This window comes from Lasioglossum baleicum, chromosome 16, assembly GCF_051020765.1.
Source record: "Lasioglossum baleicum chromosome 16, iyLasBale1, whole genome shotgun sequence".
NCBI classification, from domain to species: Eukaryota; Metazoa; Arthropoda; class Insecta; order Hymenoptera; family Halictidae; genus Lasioglossum; species Lasioglossum baleicum.
Window position 1 is genome coordinate 2,705,192 of NC_134944.1, and position 17,794 is coordinate 2,722,985.

General features: G+C 45.2%; 1 protein-coding gene and 1 long non-coding RNA gene across 4 annotated transcripts in view; one reads left to right on the forward strand and one right to left on the reverse strand.

The window, feature by feature from the left end:
* The window catches only part of LOC143217258 (uncharacterized), an 88,211-nt gene extending 74,122 nt beyond the window's left edge, over positions 1 to 14,089 (reverse strand). The window contains exon 1 of the long non-coding RNA XR_013010759.1: positions 13,456 to 14,089. This is a non-coding gene — a long non-coding RNA (uncharacterized LOC143217258). The remainder of the gene's footprint in view (positions 1 to 13,455) is intronic.
* Positions 1 to 17,794, forward strand: part of Pgant2 (polypeptide N-acetylgalactosaminyltransferase 2) — a 219,775-nt gene that overhangs the window by 200,321 nt on the left and 1,660 nt on the right. For all 3 annotated transcript variants that reach the window (XM_076441295.1, XM_076441293.1, XM_076441294.1), the window contains 5 exons: positions 12,426 to 12,524; positions 15,754 to 15,821; positions 16,541 to 16,792; positions 16,904 to 17,119; positions 17,216 to 17,435. In XM_076441295.1, the coding sequence (XP_076297410.1) occupies positions 12,426 to 12,524; positions 15,754 to 15,821; positions 16,541 to 16,792; positions 16,904 to 17,119; positions 17,216 to 17,435 (855 nt within the window). The remainder of the gene's footprint in view (positions 1 to 12,425; positions 12,525 to 15,753; positions 15,822 to 16,540; positions 16,793 to 16,903; positions 17,120 to 17,215; positions 17,436 to 17,794) is intronic.

The window sequence follows — 17,794 nt, forward strand, 5'->3', positions numbered from 1 at the left end:
AACTCGCGGCGTTAGATTCTCATTTGCTTCGGGTAAATTGCTTTGGAACCCGGTCACATCGGTTTCATTAAAATCGTACGGGCGTGCGCGCGCGCGCTGCAATTTCGCCGGGAATTTCAAAGTTTCCTGGTTTGCCGTTCTTGCCTCATCTCTATCGGGTTGCGTCAATGCCCACGGAAGAGAGCGAAACTTTTCTGTTACGTCTCGGTGCAGGTGCGCGAAAGAGGTGCGTCATATTGATTCCTCCCGACACCGCGTAAACGGCCCCCGCAAACAAGAAAGTGCAAGGAACTGCGCGAAAGCCAACCCGCGAAATCGAATTACATATTCGCTGTTTCCCGACAGAAACGACCATAACCCATCCCCCTGCGTCCCATGCGCGAGAAAAACTTTGGCGACTGCTTTTCGCGATGAGAAACGGATATGCGGTTAGTTTTGCGAGCGGAAAGCTCTTTCTGCTCGCTGGGAAAATTTAAATTTTCGCGGAATAACGATGTTTTTTCTTCAAGGTTGTTTCCAGGGGGAATGATAAAAGCTACGAGAAGAGCTGGGATCGGATCAATCGCGATTTTTCCGGTTCCAGCAATCCGTAACCCGTCGGAAAAGCCGGTTTGAAAGCGCGCGATGCAGTCTGGCACGCGGTATCGACATCGTTTCCGGTTCCCCTTTATGCGGAGGTCGCTTCGCCGCGGCCGACAATGCGGTCGCGACAGCCTTTTGTCCTTTTCTCATTATTTTCCTACACGTCCACGGGCGCAAGACAACAAAGACACTTAAAAATAAACGCGGGGGACAGCCGCGTTAATTAATTTCAAAACGCAATTGTCGCTGTAATTGGATTCTGGCGGTTTGACGAGCGCCTTCGTTCGGCCGAAATGTTTGCCACTGTCTCGATGGCAATTGTCGGGCCGGAAGGTATGCATGTAAAATACTACATCTGAAATCATCGCCTGTCGGTGTCTCCGGTGTGATTTTGTGCAAATCCATATTAGAATGAGTTCGGTAAGGAAGCGAAATAGGAGTTCGAAGGTGAGCCAGAAGGAACAGGTAATTAGAAGGGGACGGCGTAGAAACGTGTTTCTAGAGCGAGCGAAGTAGTAGGAGGAGAAACGAGGACTCGAACGAGGTCCATCGTGTACGAGTCCGACCTTAATCCATCGATTTGTCCTGTCGCTAATGCCCGGGAGTTCGATCGGTTCCTCTCTTGTAAGAAATACAGACGGTGGTTTCCTGACCGGTGGAAACGGAACGTGAAGAAAAAAAACGGAAGAAAGAGAAAAATAAAAAAGAAAAGCGAACGAGGGTGCCCCGAGGCGAAACGAAACTGTATTCATGTCGAGCGATACGTCACCGGCGCGGAATCGTTCCTTTTGTTCCTCTTCGGGAATGAATGGGCGTTCCGGTCGATTGGGAAACGATTACCCGAAGATGATCGACCGTTTCTGAAATAAGAAAACGTTTAAAACCGTACCGGTTGACCCGATTCGCCGAGAGACGTCTGGCTCGATAGTTGATCATCAAATCATCAAATCGGGCAGCGGGGAAGTAAAAATATGTGAAACTCTCTTGCGATCTCTAATTCTCCGGGAAGTGTGCCGTCAGCTCCGCCAACAAGATTAGCATTCCACTCGCCGTGCCATAATCGACAAGCCTCGGAGAAGCTGTCTCTCCAAAACGAAGATGCTCCGAGGAAAACTGCATTGGCCGCAGTCGTGCATCGAACTATAGCAGCTTCGGGATCCAAGTTAGAGGAGTCGTGGCATTCGTTCCTGTTCGGAAAGTTGATATCCCCGTTGATCCAGCAGCGTCTGGATCGACGATCCCCGGGCGTTAGCTTAAGCGACTGTTTCCTCGTCGGCCGTGGAACGAGGCAAGTTCCCGAGCTCGTTTCGCGAACAAACGCGGCGAACAACGGATGCCCTCTCTGTTTCCATTGCTTTCGTTTCGTTATTTGACCTCTCGCCTTCTCTCTTCGGCTTGTCCCAGGCCGCGTCGCGTGTTGCGCGAGGTCTTTTACCGTTCGATTCAGAAAAATTCGTTGGCCCTCTCGAAAACGCCGAGAGGCGACGTCAATACCGGCGAAATTGCGACATTCACCGGCGACGGCCAGAGAAATTTCGACCCTTGTTCCGAGGGAAATCGAATTGCTTTCCCGAAAATTTCCAGCATTCTCCGGCCACGATTTTGCCAACCCACGAATTCTATATGTAGCTGCACCGATGTTAAATCACATTCCGTCATCGCCAAACTCTTCAAACCGCTCCCCAACGCTATCAATTCCCATAAACATCCCCGACGACAACAAAATACCCAACCCCCAATCAAAATCTCGTTCGGCACGATTTTGATCGCACCGAATCGTTAACGAAGATCGCGAGAAAGAGCTATTTCCCATTTTCCACGACGTTTCATCCATCTCGGTCGGACCCATCCATCCGCCGCTTTCATCCATTTTATCCCCGGTTTCGATAGCATCCTCGATTTACCTCCGCCGTATCTAAGCTCGCCGGGCGCGCACAATACCTTGCACCGCGTAATAAAGATCCATCTATTTCAGTCATTTCTCGTTCCTTTCATCCCTTCGTATTTCATTTTCTCCTCCTTCCTCCCTGCTTTTGTCGTTTCTCGCGGGGTTTCTCTCCTGTTCTACACCCCCGAGGTTCCTGCTACGCTGTCCACTCCAATAACCACTTCTGTTTCCTCTCTCGCTGGATCCCTCGACCCGAACAGGGCTTGAATAATGATTCCGGACCGAATAAACCGACAGCTTTGGGAATGACTCGCATAGTTCCGCAGGCCAATTCGGTCAGCCAAGAGCTCCATGCCTCACCGCAGGTTCATTAGGGTTTCCCTGCTGCGTCTGTTCCAAGGAATCCGTTTTTCTTCTGCGTTTATCGAAAGTGTACCGTTTCAAATATACACTTTAACAGACTTATGGAGTTATATAATTTTTAGACTTGTCACTGTTTCCTGCGATGGTATCTTCCACGCTCGGCGTGATTCTCCGGAGAACTGGAAACCCATGTGGGTACCAGTGTCCAGATTCTGACAGCCGCAACAGCCAGGGGTTTCCAGTCGTAATCCTGTCCTTTTAGAAAACGGTTCCGCAACAGCTCCGTCGCAACTGCTGCTGCGGTATCAGAATACTTGAAACTAGACAGGGTAAACACCCCGGGAAGCTCATATCACTTTCAGATAAGCGTTCCGCCTATCAAACAGCTGCGCCCAACGGACCAGTCGCCATTGTTACACACTTTACATATTTAAGAAGACTGTTTACCCTTAAAACTACTGTACATTTTTCTTCAAACTCTTTTCAATCTTGTAAAATCCTGCATCGTGTGGTTTCTTCAACGGTTTCATTTCCACGGGAAGGATCGTATCGGACACGGCGGATTTTCGCGCGAGCTCCTCCGATGAAATAATTACGGTCCGACCGATCTAAATTGAAATAGTCACACCGACGTCGTTTACGTACCGCCGGAGACGCAAAGGGGGAATTAATTAAAGCGCGTGGACGTCGCCGTTGCGTCCCGTGGCCTGGAACGATCGCTGGTTCTGAATTCGACGATCGATCCGCAGGAATTAGTGTACCGCGGCCCGAGACCGCAGAAAACCCCGATACCCGGCTTGAATTCTTCATGAAGCCTGAGTGGATTGGTTTCCGGTCATCTCGAACCACTGACGCCCCTTGTTGCGCTGTCATCAAACCCATTTCAACCCATTACCGAGCAAATGTAATCTATTTTGGACTTGGATTCGTTCATCTCGGATTCTGGAAATTCTGGAAACATTTTGTTTGACAATTCTGATTCCATTTTACCCTAAAATGGTCCCGAAATGATCCTGATTTAGCGGTGAAACTGACAAGACAGCAAAATGCAAACGTCGATGTTCCAAGCCTCGGAAGTTCGGCCGAAAGTTTCCGGTCACGGGATTGTTGTAACGCGTGAAAGACCGATAAGGACTTCACTAAATCCTCGTTTGCTCTAGCCTCGCGGAACTCGTAAACTTCGCCGGAAATTAATGGAAATTTCGCGCTAGACATAAGAAGAAATTGTCGGAGGTTTGAGCTTTCGCTTTAATAAAGTTGTTCGTGTTTGACCTGCTGTAACTTCGTCAGAAGTCGGGGAATATTCTAGTAGCTAGGCTTGTTTTAAAAGACGATATTTTTATGGAGTTATTATTCATCGAATGCGCAGTTGCAATCAAGATACCGCGTGGCGCGATCTATTATCAAGAGAAAATACAACGCGAAGAGACATTCCAGTGTGTACTATTAAATTTTCTATATTAAATTCCCGCGAGGATATTTCTATATTAAATTCCTGAAATATTTCCGGGCGTAAGGGTTGTTGTTCCAGCGACACGTGTTTTTATATGCTCGCGGCGTTAGATCCGTCTTTATTCTCTGATTATGGTCTCGGTGATCACCTCTCCGAGAGTTTCAAAGCTGTCCGGTTATTAAAACGAAGTGCATCGTTCTATGTACTTATACCTTTCTTCTTCTTCTGCTCTTTCTTTCGCCGAAAGTTTACGCGACCGTAAAACCCCCTCGGCCAACGACAACGCCGACGCTCGCATATTTTAACCGGTCGCGGGGAGTATCCGGAAATATCCATACACATAAACATGCGTCTTCGTTCGACGCGCGGTTTTATGGTGTCTCTAAATTTTCGCCGATAAAATCCGGGAAATTTACCGCCCGGACGGGGCTAAAGCACCTGCCACACTCTTATTCCGCGGGCAAGTCGAGGCCAGTTCGAGAACCGCCGGCGAACGATCGATGGGGGAACCGGCAAGAAATGTACACTTCTAAGCGGAGTATTAAAAAACAGACGAGTCGGACGATTTTTGAAAAAGAGAAAATCTGTTACGATCGGAGCACTGCTTGCGTTACGGTTTACGGTATCGGAACGGAGTAATCGAGGCCCGAATCCGCGGGCATTTGCGTGCGATTAGCATAGTGCCGCCACAATGGGCCGCGCGTGCGGAAAGCGCGAGCGTATCGGGGACGAATTTCCAGGGATTGGAATCGATGTCTTCTTAATAAGGGTGCTCCGGATGAGGCCGTCGCTGATTCGTGCGACAACAATGCCGAAACCGATCGATACCGATGTCCCGCCATTAACGGTGATTATTCCTTGTCTCTCTCGGAGAATACGCGGCCTCCTGCCCCACTAAAAATGGTCCCCGTGCCGTTTTACCCCGATCAAGCTGCTACGCCCCTCTCTCTCTCTCTCTTTAACCAACGCGACATTAACAATCCAAGAGAGCGAAAAGACTTCTCGCACAGCAGAGAGGAAAGTTAACGCTATACCTCCTCTTATAAAAATGACGAGATTGATTTAATTTAGATTTTATTTCTCAGGATATCATTTCTATCATTCCAATAATTGTAAAATAAAAAATGTGGAACCGGTGATTTTCACCGGTGGTGGTAAGTTTACTATTAAGAGACATTTAACGTCAGCTCCCACGGTGGAAACTACCCCGCCCGTACGTTCTTGTAACTGTCTCGTAAAATTGTATGGTCGCGGATGTTCTTTACCGCAGGTACAGCGACAGTGTCTTCAGTCGCCCGCTTTGATATCTTCATTATGGTTAATAGTGTTTTGTTGGCCGCTGCGGAACGTGCTTTGCATTAAATTAAACTTTACTGTGTTCCCGAACCCTGAACATTCATCAAGTAATTTGGTTAAATAGAATTCCGGATGTTTTCGTTTCAATTGTATGTTAGTCTTTGTGGTTATTGTTTTGTCAGGAGTAACGTCGACTTCAATCCCAATTTTCATTTTCGTTACGGTTCCATCTCGCTACGGGAGCCCGCGGATTTATTTTCTGAGCCCCCGCGCCGTCGCGCCAACCCCGAGATCTTACAGAGAAATTTATGAAATTACGGTCGTGCGCGGCCGACGATTTTTTATTCTCGTAACGGACCGTAAAACAGACAGAAAAAAGGTCCCTTGATAAATTCCGCTGAACAGCGGCGAGCGAAATTGAAGCAAAAGGGCGATGTTAAAAATAGGCGAATTTTGACTCGGTTTTCCCGGGGAATGAAAAATTCTTTTACGGCCAGCGGGACCGTTCCTCGGGAATAAAAAATGCAACGATCATTTATCCGAGAGATACGGCCGCGGTTGCGACTGCCCCGGATGTTTATGCGATTCTTTTACGACGGTCGACAGCGAGGAGAAAATTAGCCAACAAATTTTACCGTGCTCACAGTCGGATAGAAAATTGTTCGTGAATTGATTGAAACCATTGGTAATTATTCTAACGTCGATTGGCCAAGCAACAAATAACCCGGGGTTTTTCGCAATTACCCGAACAAAGCGCGTGTTGTTGGGAAGCTACGCGCTGCATTAATTAAATGTTTAATTATCATCCCAAGTGTCCGGGGCCGTCCGTTTACAGGGTATCCAGCGGACGATGGCGGAATCGGCCGCGCGCAAATTACTCTCCTCGGTTCGCGTCGATTGCAAATTACGTTGGCCACGACTCATCGAGGGTCGGCTAGGCCACCATGGGGACCGTATTGTCTGCCGAAAGTTCCGTACGAGTCCAATGGGACACAATAACCTTTCAATTCAGCCGCTTTCTCCCTCTCTCTCTCCCTGTTCCATCGGATCGTGAACACGCGTATTATTTCGTTTCCTACGACGACGACGAGAGGTATTGCCTCCGAGCAGATCCTCTCCGAAAGACGATGCCAATATCGAACTTTCCCCGTCTCGATCGAGAGATAATGCTCCACTGAAGATGGAGTCGATGGGGACGGAGAATTAAGGGTAGGAGACTCGATGACTTTTTCGGGCAAGACTGGTTGCAACTCGACAAAAAAAAACATCAAAGATGGGGACGAAAATAGAGCCTTCACCCTGTAAAACGAGGCTAGTTGGATCGTCGTCCAATTTTTTTCACGAGGCTACAACCCTTAACCGAGGACCCCGTAACCGAGTTATCGGCATCCATTGAGCCTCTCGCAGAGACAACAGACACTTTGTCACGGTCCGTTTCGCCCGTAGAAAGAAAGAGTCGGGTTCCTCCGGGGAACGAAGACACTAGCTCTCGCTTTGTCGCTTTGACAATACCAGGAATTTGAATACTTTGCGTGTTCGCGCTGTTGGCGAAGGTTTTTCGCTCCTGGAGGGGATGAAAGTGCTTTTTGAACGCGAGGAAGCTGGGTGTCAAGGTGCTCTTACAAAGTAGCTGCTGGAGAGAGAGATCGAAATTGATATGCGAAAAGGAAGATTGAAATGTGGAGGATGAATTACAAAGGAATTTAAAAATGAATATAGAGCAGAAATTGGAGTGTTTAAAGCGTAGTCAAGCGGGTGTATGTGTGCGGTATGGAAACGAGTGAGTGAGAAAGGAGAATTCGGAAAAAATTAGGTGGAGAATGCGTTAAAAATCAGGACACCAATACAAAACTGTCTAAAGTGCACAGTGGCAGCGGACCAGCAGCAACAGCCAAATCGCCGTGTGATTACAAATCACATTAGCAGCCCCTTGTCCCGTTAGTCGTGCAAACAAAAACCGTTTAGGGGTGGAATGTACTATGCAGGGTCCAGGTTCATGCAAACAGTGCCGATCATTACAGAGGAGAAACAGGTCCTCCGATTCTCGCGTGCCGATTCGCATCTCGTCGCGACACGACATGATCCCGTTCCATTAAATACCGGACTCGCTCTCTCTCTCTCTCTCTCGTGGTGTTCCCTCGCGATTCGTGTAAACGCAAGGGTGGTGCACGTGTCCAAGTGTTCGATCGAGCCCGGGACCGGCCCGTGTTATCCACTTTAACGCCGGGACCAAAGCCGAAATTGAAGTTTCGAATTAAACCGTCCGGATGATCCGTCCCGTCTGGCTCGCTTTAAGGCTCGTTTGCAATTTCGTTGCCGGCAAATATGTCCCCCCCACAGGCTCTCGACCCACTGGCTTCGGTGCTTTAATCTGAAATTATAGTCCCTCGAATTGGTTCGTTCATACTCCCCTCCGTTTCCTCTTATCTGTCTCTACAAATCTCATTTTTTCGGGGGAACCAGAACTTTCGGGGTGGGAAAGCTCTGCTTTTAATTATGAAAATGTAGGATCGAAGATATATTTCGTCTGAATATTCACAAATCTCCGTCTGAGATTTACAAAAACGTCTTACTCTGTCAACCGTCACATTCAAAATCAAATCAATCAACATCTGAAAACCCAAAATCAATAACTAACTAATTAATATTTACATACAGCAGAGTTCAAAATGGCATCACCATCCTACGGAAGCAATATCATTTTCCAAAATGACCAGGATGCTAGAAGGAAATTACAACCAACTCTTTTTTCGAATACTTCTTGAAGAATCGAACTCTGCCAGTCGCTCGATACGTTCAAACGTGCGTTCTGTCACGAGTCGCCATGAGTTACAATAATCTCTTGAAACACTTCGCATGTTGCACAGCGACAAAAGGGATGAGGCGCAACGTTTCAGCGAGTTTGACACGGAAGCAGCATAGGGTGAATCATCCGGCGAAATCGATGCTTTCGTTTCGATTACCTCGCGTAAAAATTCCCTGTTGCCAAATTGTGGACGCGCTTCGTATGTTCGTTTTATTTATTTGACTGTTACGAATGTCCCTCTGCGCGTTTCTGCATTTGTAATTCGGATTTTTCATTTCTGGATTTCTCTCTCGTTTCTTCTAATCGAATTCTGTGCTCGCAACATCATCCCCGGCATTTTATTTTTCCTCGGAACCATTTACCAACTTTCTACTTTGTATTTTGCTTCAACGCGTTCCGTTAATTTATAAACTTTTCATTTCCGATTAAAATTGTTTGCTATTCTACTTTCTTGGATGAAACGAGCCTCATCAAGTTAATTTCCCCGGGGAGAATAATTCCCAAGATTCGGGAAGTTAATGAAAATTTAAACACCCCCCCGTCGACCGTATTAATTTTTGTAATTTCTTCTGCTTTCCTGTTCTTTCAACCCCTACAAATTATGTCTGAATTAGGTTTAATAACAGGCTCGCCCATTAATTCGCTGAACCCCGCCCTTACACGCAACGTTGCCTTCGTTATTCCAGTTTGCCTTGTTCACTCACTAATCAATTTCAATTTCTACCCTGGCATTCTACTGCACTCTTTAAACTCTTTATTTCCTGCTTGAAATATTTCTTAATTTAGAGCACGCGATAAAAGGAAACTCGTAAAGTTTGTTCCACAGGAAAAGATACTTTGAAAGATTTAGAACCTTAATAGAAATTTGAACGCCAGCTTTGACTACGTACTACCCCGTAAACTTAGAAAATGACTGCTTTTTATAGTGTCACTTTATGGGGTTGTTCCGACCCGATAGAGTGTTGATCTTCGAGCAGTTGTAGCTCCGCGAAAAAAAATAATACGATGGTCTGCGTAGCCTCGTTTTAGAGGTTGAGGCCTCTATTTTTACACTGCGTACTTAAATGTTGTCAAATAAATTTTTCGCATTTAAAAAACGGAGTGGAAAGAAGTTTAATTTCGTCGAGCGGAGTAATCCGATGGTCCCAGCACATTGGTACCTTATGCAGCATCCTAGATCGATAATTGCGAGCCCCAGTAAGACCCGCAGCGACACTGCATTTATTGGAAGACGCACCCCCGCCACCCCCGCCTCCTTTGTTTCTTGCGTTATTAATTTATCGTCGCGGCACGGGGCGCCAGTTCGCCTCCGATAATTTTCGTCAATATAAAGTGGCCGGGTGTCGCGGTCGAACTACAACGGAAGTTAGTAATATCGCGGGAAACCGGCGGGAACAGGTACAAAACGTTGGACGCCGTAAAGTGGTAAATTTTCCGTGTCGGTGCACGGCCGAGCGGTAATAATTCCCCCGATCGATAATCTCATCAGTGAACTTTTACAATCTCGCCGCTGCCGTGGAGAGTGGACGCTCGAAATGGTACAACAGCGAGCGTGGGGGTTGGAGAACCACCCCCGCATTCCGTACACGTTCCTCGAGTTTATCTCGGGGAAAGTGGGACTGACATATTGGGATCGTTCTGGCCGTCTAGTCGCATTTATGTACCCCCCGTGTCGGCGTGCCGCGCCAAAATGATCGTACCCCTCTCTTTCTCTTCTCTCCACTATTTGCTTTACGTTGACCCCACCACCACCCCCAACCACCCAGACAACGTTTCATCCCTTCCACGCCCCTTTCGAACCTGATCTTTGCGATTTTATTTCACAGAGACTGCTGGATTCACTGTACCCGCAATAATACTTGGACACTCTTGAAAAATATAAATAACATATACATTTTATTAGATTTCCTCCCGTAAATAAAATCGTACAAAATTGTGGTGGAATATTGTGTCCTATTTACAACGGATGCATCAAGGTGCATTGCAAAAATCGATATCGAACGCTTTACATTCTTTCTGAAGAATCTGAACGCAGTCGTAGCGACATAAAAATGCAGAATATTTTAATCCGCCTTTCGCATTTTCCAGTATTTTGTGCGATCGAATATGTTATGAAAGCATAAATCTTCGTTTCAAAAGGATACCAGAAATATTCTCTTAGTGAACTTATTTTCACGGGATTCGGTTAGTGCGATTTACATTTTTATTATGCCCGCGTAAAATCGAGTGTACTATAAATGCATGCTCATAGCCGATCTAATTATTTCGTCGCAGCGAGATACGCGTTTTAATTGAGTCGTTCGGAAAGTAATCTCATTTATTTTTAAAACGCGACGAGCGTGTTTTCATACGTGCAAAAAACATCGTGAATAACTAATCGAATTCGCTGCAAAATGCCGGAGTAAATGTGTAATTTGTTCTTTAATGAATATCAGTCTGATAAAGCGACGTTTCTTGACGCGGAGCGCTTGTCAGAAATTCCGAGAAAATTATTTTTAATCGTACAACGACATTGACTCATGCTCGACGTTTGTGGAGGAAACCTAATTCCGCGAAACCCAACAATCGCAATTGATCTTTATGCATTTACAGCCCGTAAAATTCTCGAAAGCGCAGTAAAGTGAAACAATTCAGGACCTGGTACAATTCTTAAGCGGTTTCTTATCTGCCGAAGCCATTAGCGCGGCAAATAAACATTTTTCCCTTGGCGCTGCCTTTCTCGAAACACAAGATTGCACCTACGAAAGCCCCAGAGGAATTTGCATAAAAATCCGGCAGCAGTCCGCTTGCAATATTGACTGAAACGGCTGATAACAACCCGAGACTGAATTTAATAAGCACGAATATCAATCATTCCCCGGTAAAGCTCGGTGTGGTGGGGGGAGGGCGAAACACTATTTTTCCGTTATCATTATTTAACCAGCAGAGTAAACGTAGACTCGCAAAAGTACTTACACGGGCGTAGAAATCATTTTTCATCTCGGGAGATGATTAAGTGGCACCGGTGAACGCTGTTGCCTGAGGAATTGGGGGTTGGGGTGTGCGCCACCCCCGCTGCCCTTCGAACGCCTTTCCAATATGTCCGATCAAAAAACTGTTAATTTTCTGGGAGAATATTTAGACAAGATTTCGATGAAAATATTCAGAAAACTTTTACATACGGCTGGAAATTGGAAGGTATCGGGGTTTCAATTTAAAAGCATTCGAAAATTCTCTACGTACAAATAACAATTAAATGAAAAATATTGGAAACATTTCTCTGGCTTTTAAAAATTGCTGAATAACGCGGCGGGGTCTTGGCAAAAGAAGAAGCAAATAATAATCCTTGGGCAACAATAAAAATTCCTCGCGACGGTCAGATTGAAAGTTTCGCGGCGAATCTCGGGGGGAGGGGGATGAATGGCCGCGAAGACAAAAGGAGCGGGAAAGAAGCGTCTCCTTAAGACGGAGGGCAGGTCTGATGCCTTAATTAAGTGAGGGAACTTCGAATCGAGATTCGCGTAATGAGCTTGCCAGAGAAACATCAGACGACGTATAATTAGGTCATCAACTCGGCGAGGCGATCGATAGACGGTTCATCGGGTTTCTTACCGGCGTTATCTGTCGCAACGTCCGTTAATATGCTTATCGTTTTACCTGGGGAGGAGCTGCGGATCCGAACTACGTAACGCGACAATAATTAAGCGTCACTCCCTTGATTACCGCGTCTGCGTGTCGCTCGATACCTCCTCGATATAATTATACTTCTGAACACATGCACACGATCTTCCGAATTCCCTCGCGGCCGCCACAAAGCGCGCGTCGTCACTTTGAAACGCTTGTGCAAGGCCATTCTTGTTCTCCGAAAATCAATGCACGTCTGAGATGAATGTAATTTATTAATGATAATTAGACCGCGAATTTTATGCACTTCTGACAACAATGAGAACGTGTAATTTGAAAGGATCGAAAAGCTGGGCAAACATTTTATACAATGAAGCTATAGGTTATTGTTCTTTAGACGTATTATTGAACTTATCACTCGATATTTTTTGCAGGTGTCGAATGAAACAATGGAGGAGAGATCTACCCCCAACCTCGGTAATAATCACGTTCCATAATGAAGCACGGTCTACGTTACTCCGCACAGTCGTAAGGTAATTAAACATCCCATAAAATTTCATAAAACGCGACAGAAAAATCCGCCTAAAGACAGACAGCTTGATTATTCTCTCGCACCCTTGTTCCCTTTCTTCCCGTTTCGCCAATAAAATCGCAAACTCGCGGGCACCGCCGCTAATAACATACACGGAAAATCCATTAAAAAGGATTATGAAGACGGAGCGTCGTTAAAAAACCGTGAAGGGGGAATAGCTGAGAAAACGATGCGTGCATTATTGCAGAAGAGTCTCGGCCGGAAAAAGAGCTCGGTGCAGCGGCGGGCAGGCGTTGCATATTAAATCTCGAAGTGCATTCGTTACGATCCGGCTCTGATTAATGAAGGTGTTATTAAAAAATACCCGGCGCGGATTATCTGTCGGTGAAATTAATCCAGTTGAGCGACGCGGCCGCTGCGAATATTCGCCTAATCCCTGGCCGATTTACGGACCGTCGGGATTTACATTTTTTTCCGTATCCGCGCGCTCGGTAATATGATTATCTAGCCGCCGCCGCGCCGTCGCGCTGCACCAATTGTGCGCGCGCGCGTGCCGTTCCGAAAATCCGAGAGCCTCGGCTCTTCATGTTTCACGCGTGATTTATCGCCATCAACCCGCGACAAGGATAATGCGCTCCGAGAGCGAGTAATGGCCGTCGGGAACGATGGAACGACGATTAGAAAATTCCATCGCATCTGACCCGGCCCCAGAGAATTTTCTCGCGTCGCGTCGTGCCGTTGCAACGATGCATCCGCGGCGGGTGCATCCCCCGAAAACTGCAACGCACGTACGCGCCACGGAATTTATCCCGCTGCCGCGATTACCAGGCTCCCGACAACGAGGAAATATTAATCTCGTTCCGCCGAGTTCGACGGTTCTCCATTTGCACCGAACGTGAACGCGACCAACTGTAAACTGTAGTGCGACTCACCCTTGCCAGCAGCTCGTCATTTGTTCTTTTTGTTGTTTCGGTGGCACAGTAGGCGACGCGTTGGTGTCTAGAATGGAGAAATTGATAGTCAGTCTTGTCATTCGCAAACATAAGAAGAATACCTTTAACCCTTTAACTACGGCTGTCGTCAACAGCACAGACGACGCACAGTGCGTCGGCAGAGGGCAAAAACTAAAAAATCAATATTTTTTAAATGTATATCTGTTTACATGAATCTATTTTAAAAATACCATTTATTCATGAACATTCGCCAGAAAAAAAGACTAAACATCGATTGAAACAAAACATGTTCCTTCCGTCATAATCCGACACGTCACTTTTTCTTGTGTTATAACCTCAAGTATGCGCATAAAGGGAAAACATTATACAACGTATTGTAAAGCGAAAAATTGAATAATTTGCGATGGATCATTTAATTCAAGGTGTGTACTAGTTATTTTGGCACCCTAGCGGTTCTTACACTTTATTATTTATCGTATTTTATTGATTCAAAGTGATCCGTTTGTTAAAACGCGAAATCGAAAATTCTTATAACTTTAATTAAGCTTTTCGTAAAGAAGGTAAAACATGTCGTGTGATTTTTGCTAGAAAATATTCGTAGGACTATTCTTTACGGAATTCTATAAAAATTTTCTCCCCGATCTTGTCCCATTAATTTTAAAAAATATTTATTTAGGAAGACACCTAGAAACCACGTACGCTCAGATTTTCGAAAAATGGTTATTATCATCATCATTATTTATTATAAAATCGTACGAAAATAAACACGTTACTAAACAGTCGATTTTGACTTTTGACTTTTGTTTCACTTGTAGTAATACATATAATCAATATCATTATAGACGGTACGCCAACTTTGGATGCTTATATCTTGACAACGGTTTATGCGAAAACAATTTTGTATTGTTTTGAAAATGTCTTAACCTCACCTATTAGAATACATAATCAAAAATGTACATTGCCATATGAAATTTTAAAGGAGACCTTCATAGAGCTTCTCAAGGTTAAAACAATACCAAACAAATACAATCATCATATATGTATATACAGTGGCTCACGAAAGTATTCGAACGCCCTTTAAAACAGAATAACTTTTTTATAATTGTAACAAACAACCTGATTTTTTATAATCAATTAGAAGCACTAGTTTATCAAATGATATGCAAAAAAGATTTTCCAAAAAATTATAATTTACAAAGTTACAAGCAAACATAAAAAAGTCATTTTTTAAACTTTTTTATTAGGGCCCTTAAAGAAAATTTAAAATATATGTTTTGTAGATCTTCTCCTCCTCCATCCGGAGGACCCAGCTGTCTATAAAAAAATACAATTTAATTTATTAATTTGTGAATAGAAATAACATTATTATTTTAAATAAGAATTTATTTAGACGTGCTCAAATAATAAATAATTATTTGCATTCCGTAATTTGACGATGCCCGAACGTATCTACAGTGATTTTCAATCTTTTCATCTCTTGCGTCCTCGCGAAGACTGTCCATTTTTTTCATTCATTGATTTGATTTTTTTTTGACATTTGATTTTTCACAATCAAATCATAACAATTTTTAAAAATATCACTGAGGCTGAAATCGCCGCGCATGCGCGAGAAATTTTGCAGAATATCTCAGCCACTGTTTGCAACCTTGTCGCGACTCCACTCATTGGGTGACGTCTGACTACATACCAATATGGCGCACTCTAACCTGCCAAAAACACTTGGCATTCTCTACATAGCCGAAATCTGTAGGATTACGTAAAAGGCAGGGAAAAATGTCTAGTTACTCAGAATACAGTGCAACTTAAAATTTTCATGGAAGAAGACAAGGTTGCAAGCCCAGAAAATTCGCCTTTACTCCTGATACATTGCCGCGGTCGGTTGCGTGTGGCCCCTTAAATATATTCTGGGCCCTTGTTGGTTATTCCACGCGGCACTGACACGAATCAGAGATTTCCCCGGTGAACGTACCTCCGCTTCTTAATTGAAACGCTTTTCTGCGGCGAGACGTAACGCGAACCGAACGAGATCACGATCCCGGGAAAAAGAATTTTTCCTGGCAGAGGTAAGCAAGTTTCCCCGTCCTCTCATCCCCCCGTCTGTTTCGTCTCGTCGACGAGAAGAGCAAAAGGGAAACTTATTTAAGGGAGGATCGTTGCCGTTTTGAGTGCACGGCTGGATGGGATTACGGTGGTCGATGAAATTAGAACCGTTTAATTCCGACGTGGAAACTCGGGCTAGAGAACGATGTAAGAACGTGAAATATGTTTTGCTTTCAGCGTGCTGAACAGGAGTCCCGAGCACCTTATCAAGGAAATTATTCTGGTGGACGACTTCAGCGATCATCGTAAGCTTTAATTACTGACATTACGCTCGTGGAACTTCAGACGGCTTATTTACAGTACACGCAACGCTGCTCGAAAAGTATTTCACGAGAAAATTGTTTTATTACCGCCTCACTGTTTTCTCCGTTTCACGGGAAATTCGATTTCATTGTTCTTTATTTTTGGTTAAGTCGAGGAACGGTTCGTATTTCGTTTATTTAGAATTGGATACGCAACATGATTTTTTCTTATGGTTATAGAATTGACAATTTAGATTTTTGTTTTATTATCGTTATTTAATTGCATCTCACTGACCCGATTCACATTCATTTCATTTGCAACATGCACCTCTGTCGGAAAATATTTTTCGGTGCACACGGTTATTCACAGGTCGAAATAAAATAATGTTTTATACGATTGTGACTATTGTTCAAAGTCACAGCACCGATCCGTATTCATTTTATTTACACATTCGTGCGCGTCTCTGCTGAAAATATTTTGAAATCCGTACGGTGTGACTTTGAATGAGGTCGTATTTTATACTGCGGCGACTACTGTTTTATAATTTTCGAGCTGTCATCGTTTTAATTAGAGTTACCGCTGCGATTTATATTCGTTTTATTTACTGTATGTAGTGACCTGTCCGGTGAAAAATGTTATTTACCGTATTCTTGATTTAGAATGAAATGCGCGGTTCGAAGAATTGTAACGCGATGACGATTGACGATGATTTCTTTTGCAGCCGAGGATGGCGAGGAGCTGTCGAGGATACACAAGGTGCGGGTGATACGGAACGAGAAGAGGGAAGGTTTAATGAGATCGAGGGTGAGAGGCGCGGACGCGGCAACCGCGAGCGTGCTGACGTTTCTCGATTCGCATTGCGAATGCAACGCCGACTGGCTCGAACCCCTTCTGGAAAGGGTGGCCGAGGATCCGTCGAGGGTCGTGTGTCCTGTTATTGACGTGATCAGCATGGATACCTTCCAATACATCGGTACTCACATACTAATGCTCCACAGTATCAAAATAAAAATGTTCAGAATCTACAGTCTGCAAACAAGAGTTATACATACAAAAACACGCACGATGAATGTTTCACTTACAGGAGCCTCGGCAGACCTGAGAGGTGGTTTCGACTGGAGCCTGGTGTTCAAATGGGAATACCTGAGCCAGACAGAAAGACAGGCGAGGCAAAAGGATCCCACGCAAGCAATAAGAACCCCGATGATCGCAGGTGGCCTATTCGTGATCAACAAGGCCTACTTCGAGAAACTGGGAAAATACGACACCCAGATGGATGTCTGGGGCGGGGAGAATTTAGGTGAGTCTCTACCGTAATTGTTAATCATTGTATCCCTACCGCTGGAGGGATTCCCTTGGAATCACTGACTGAGCCAGCGAAACTCGACCTTTTCAGAGATATCGTTCCGGGTGTGGCAATGCGGCGGCAGCCTGGAAATTATTCCGTGCTCGCGCGTCGGCCACGTGTTCCGAAAACGACACCCCTATTCGTTCCCCGGGGGTAGCGGAAACGTTTTCGCACGGAACACCAGACGCGCGGCCGAGGTGTGGATGGACGATTACAAGCAGTTCTACTACAACGCGGTGCCCCTCGCTCGCAACATCCCCTACGGGAAGTGAGTATCTGCGATATCCGGACGTTCCCGTAACGAGAAACGCGCCTCGAATAAACCAGACACAGGGATTAACCCCGCGCCGTAGCCATTACTTTTGCAACACGAATGATTAAAATGCAACCTTCCTCGCTATCGCACGATATTAAAATGATAGAAAAATTTCTCTCCAAGATCTCGTACTCTCCGTGCCTCACAAGTTGTCCCTCGAGTTGGGCCATGACAGCCTGTGAGGCACCGTGAGCACACGGCGCATGCAATCTCGAAACGGCGCGAAAGAGAAATGAGACGGGAAAGGGAATTAGTTGCGTGCGAAGTTTGTCTCTTTCAAGGAATCGATTCGTCTGGCCCTGACTCGGAGA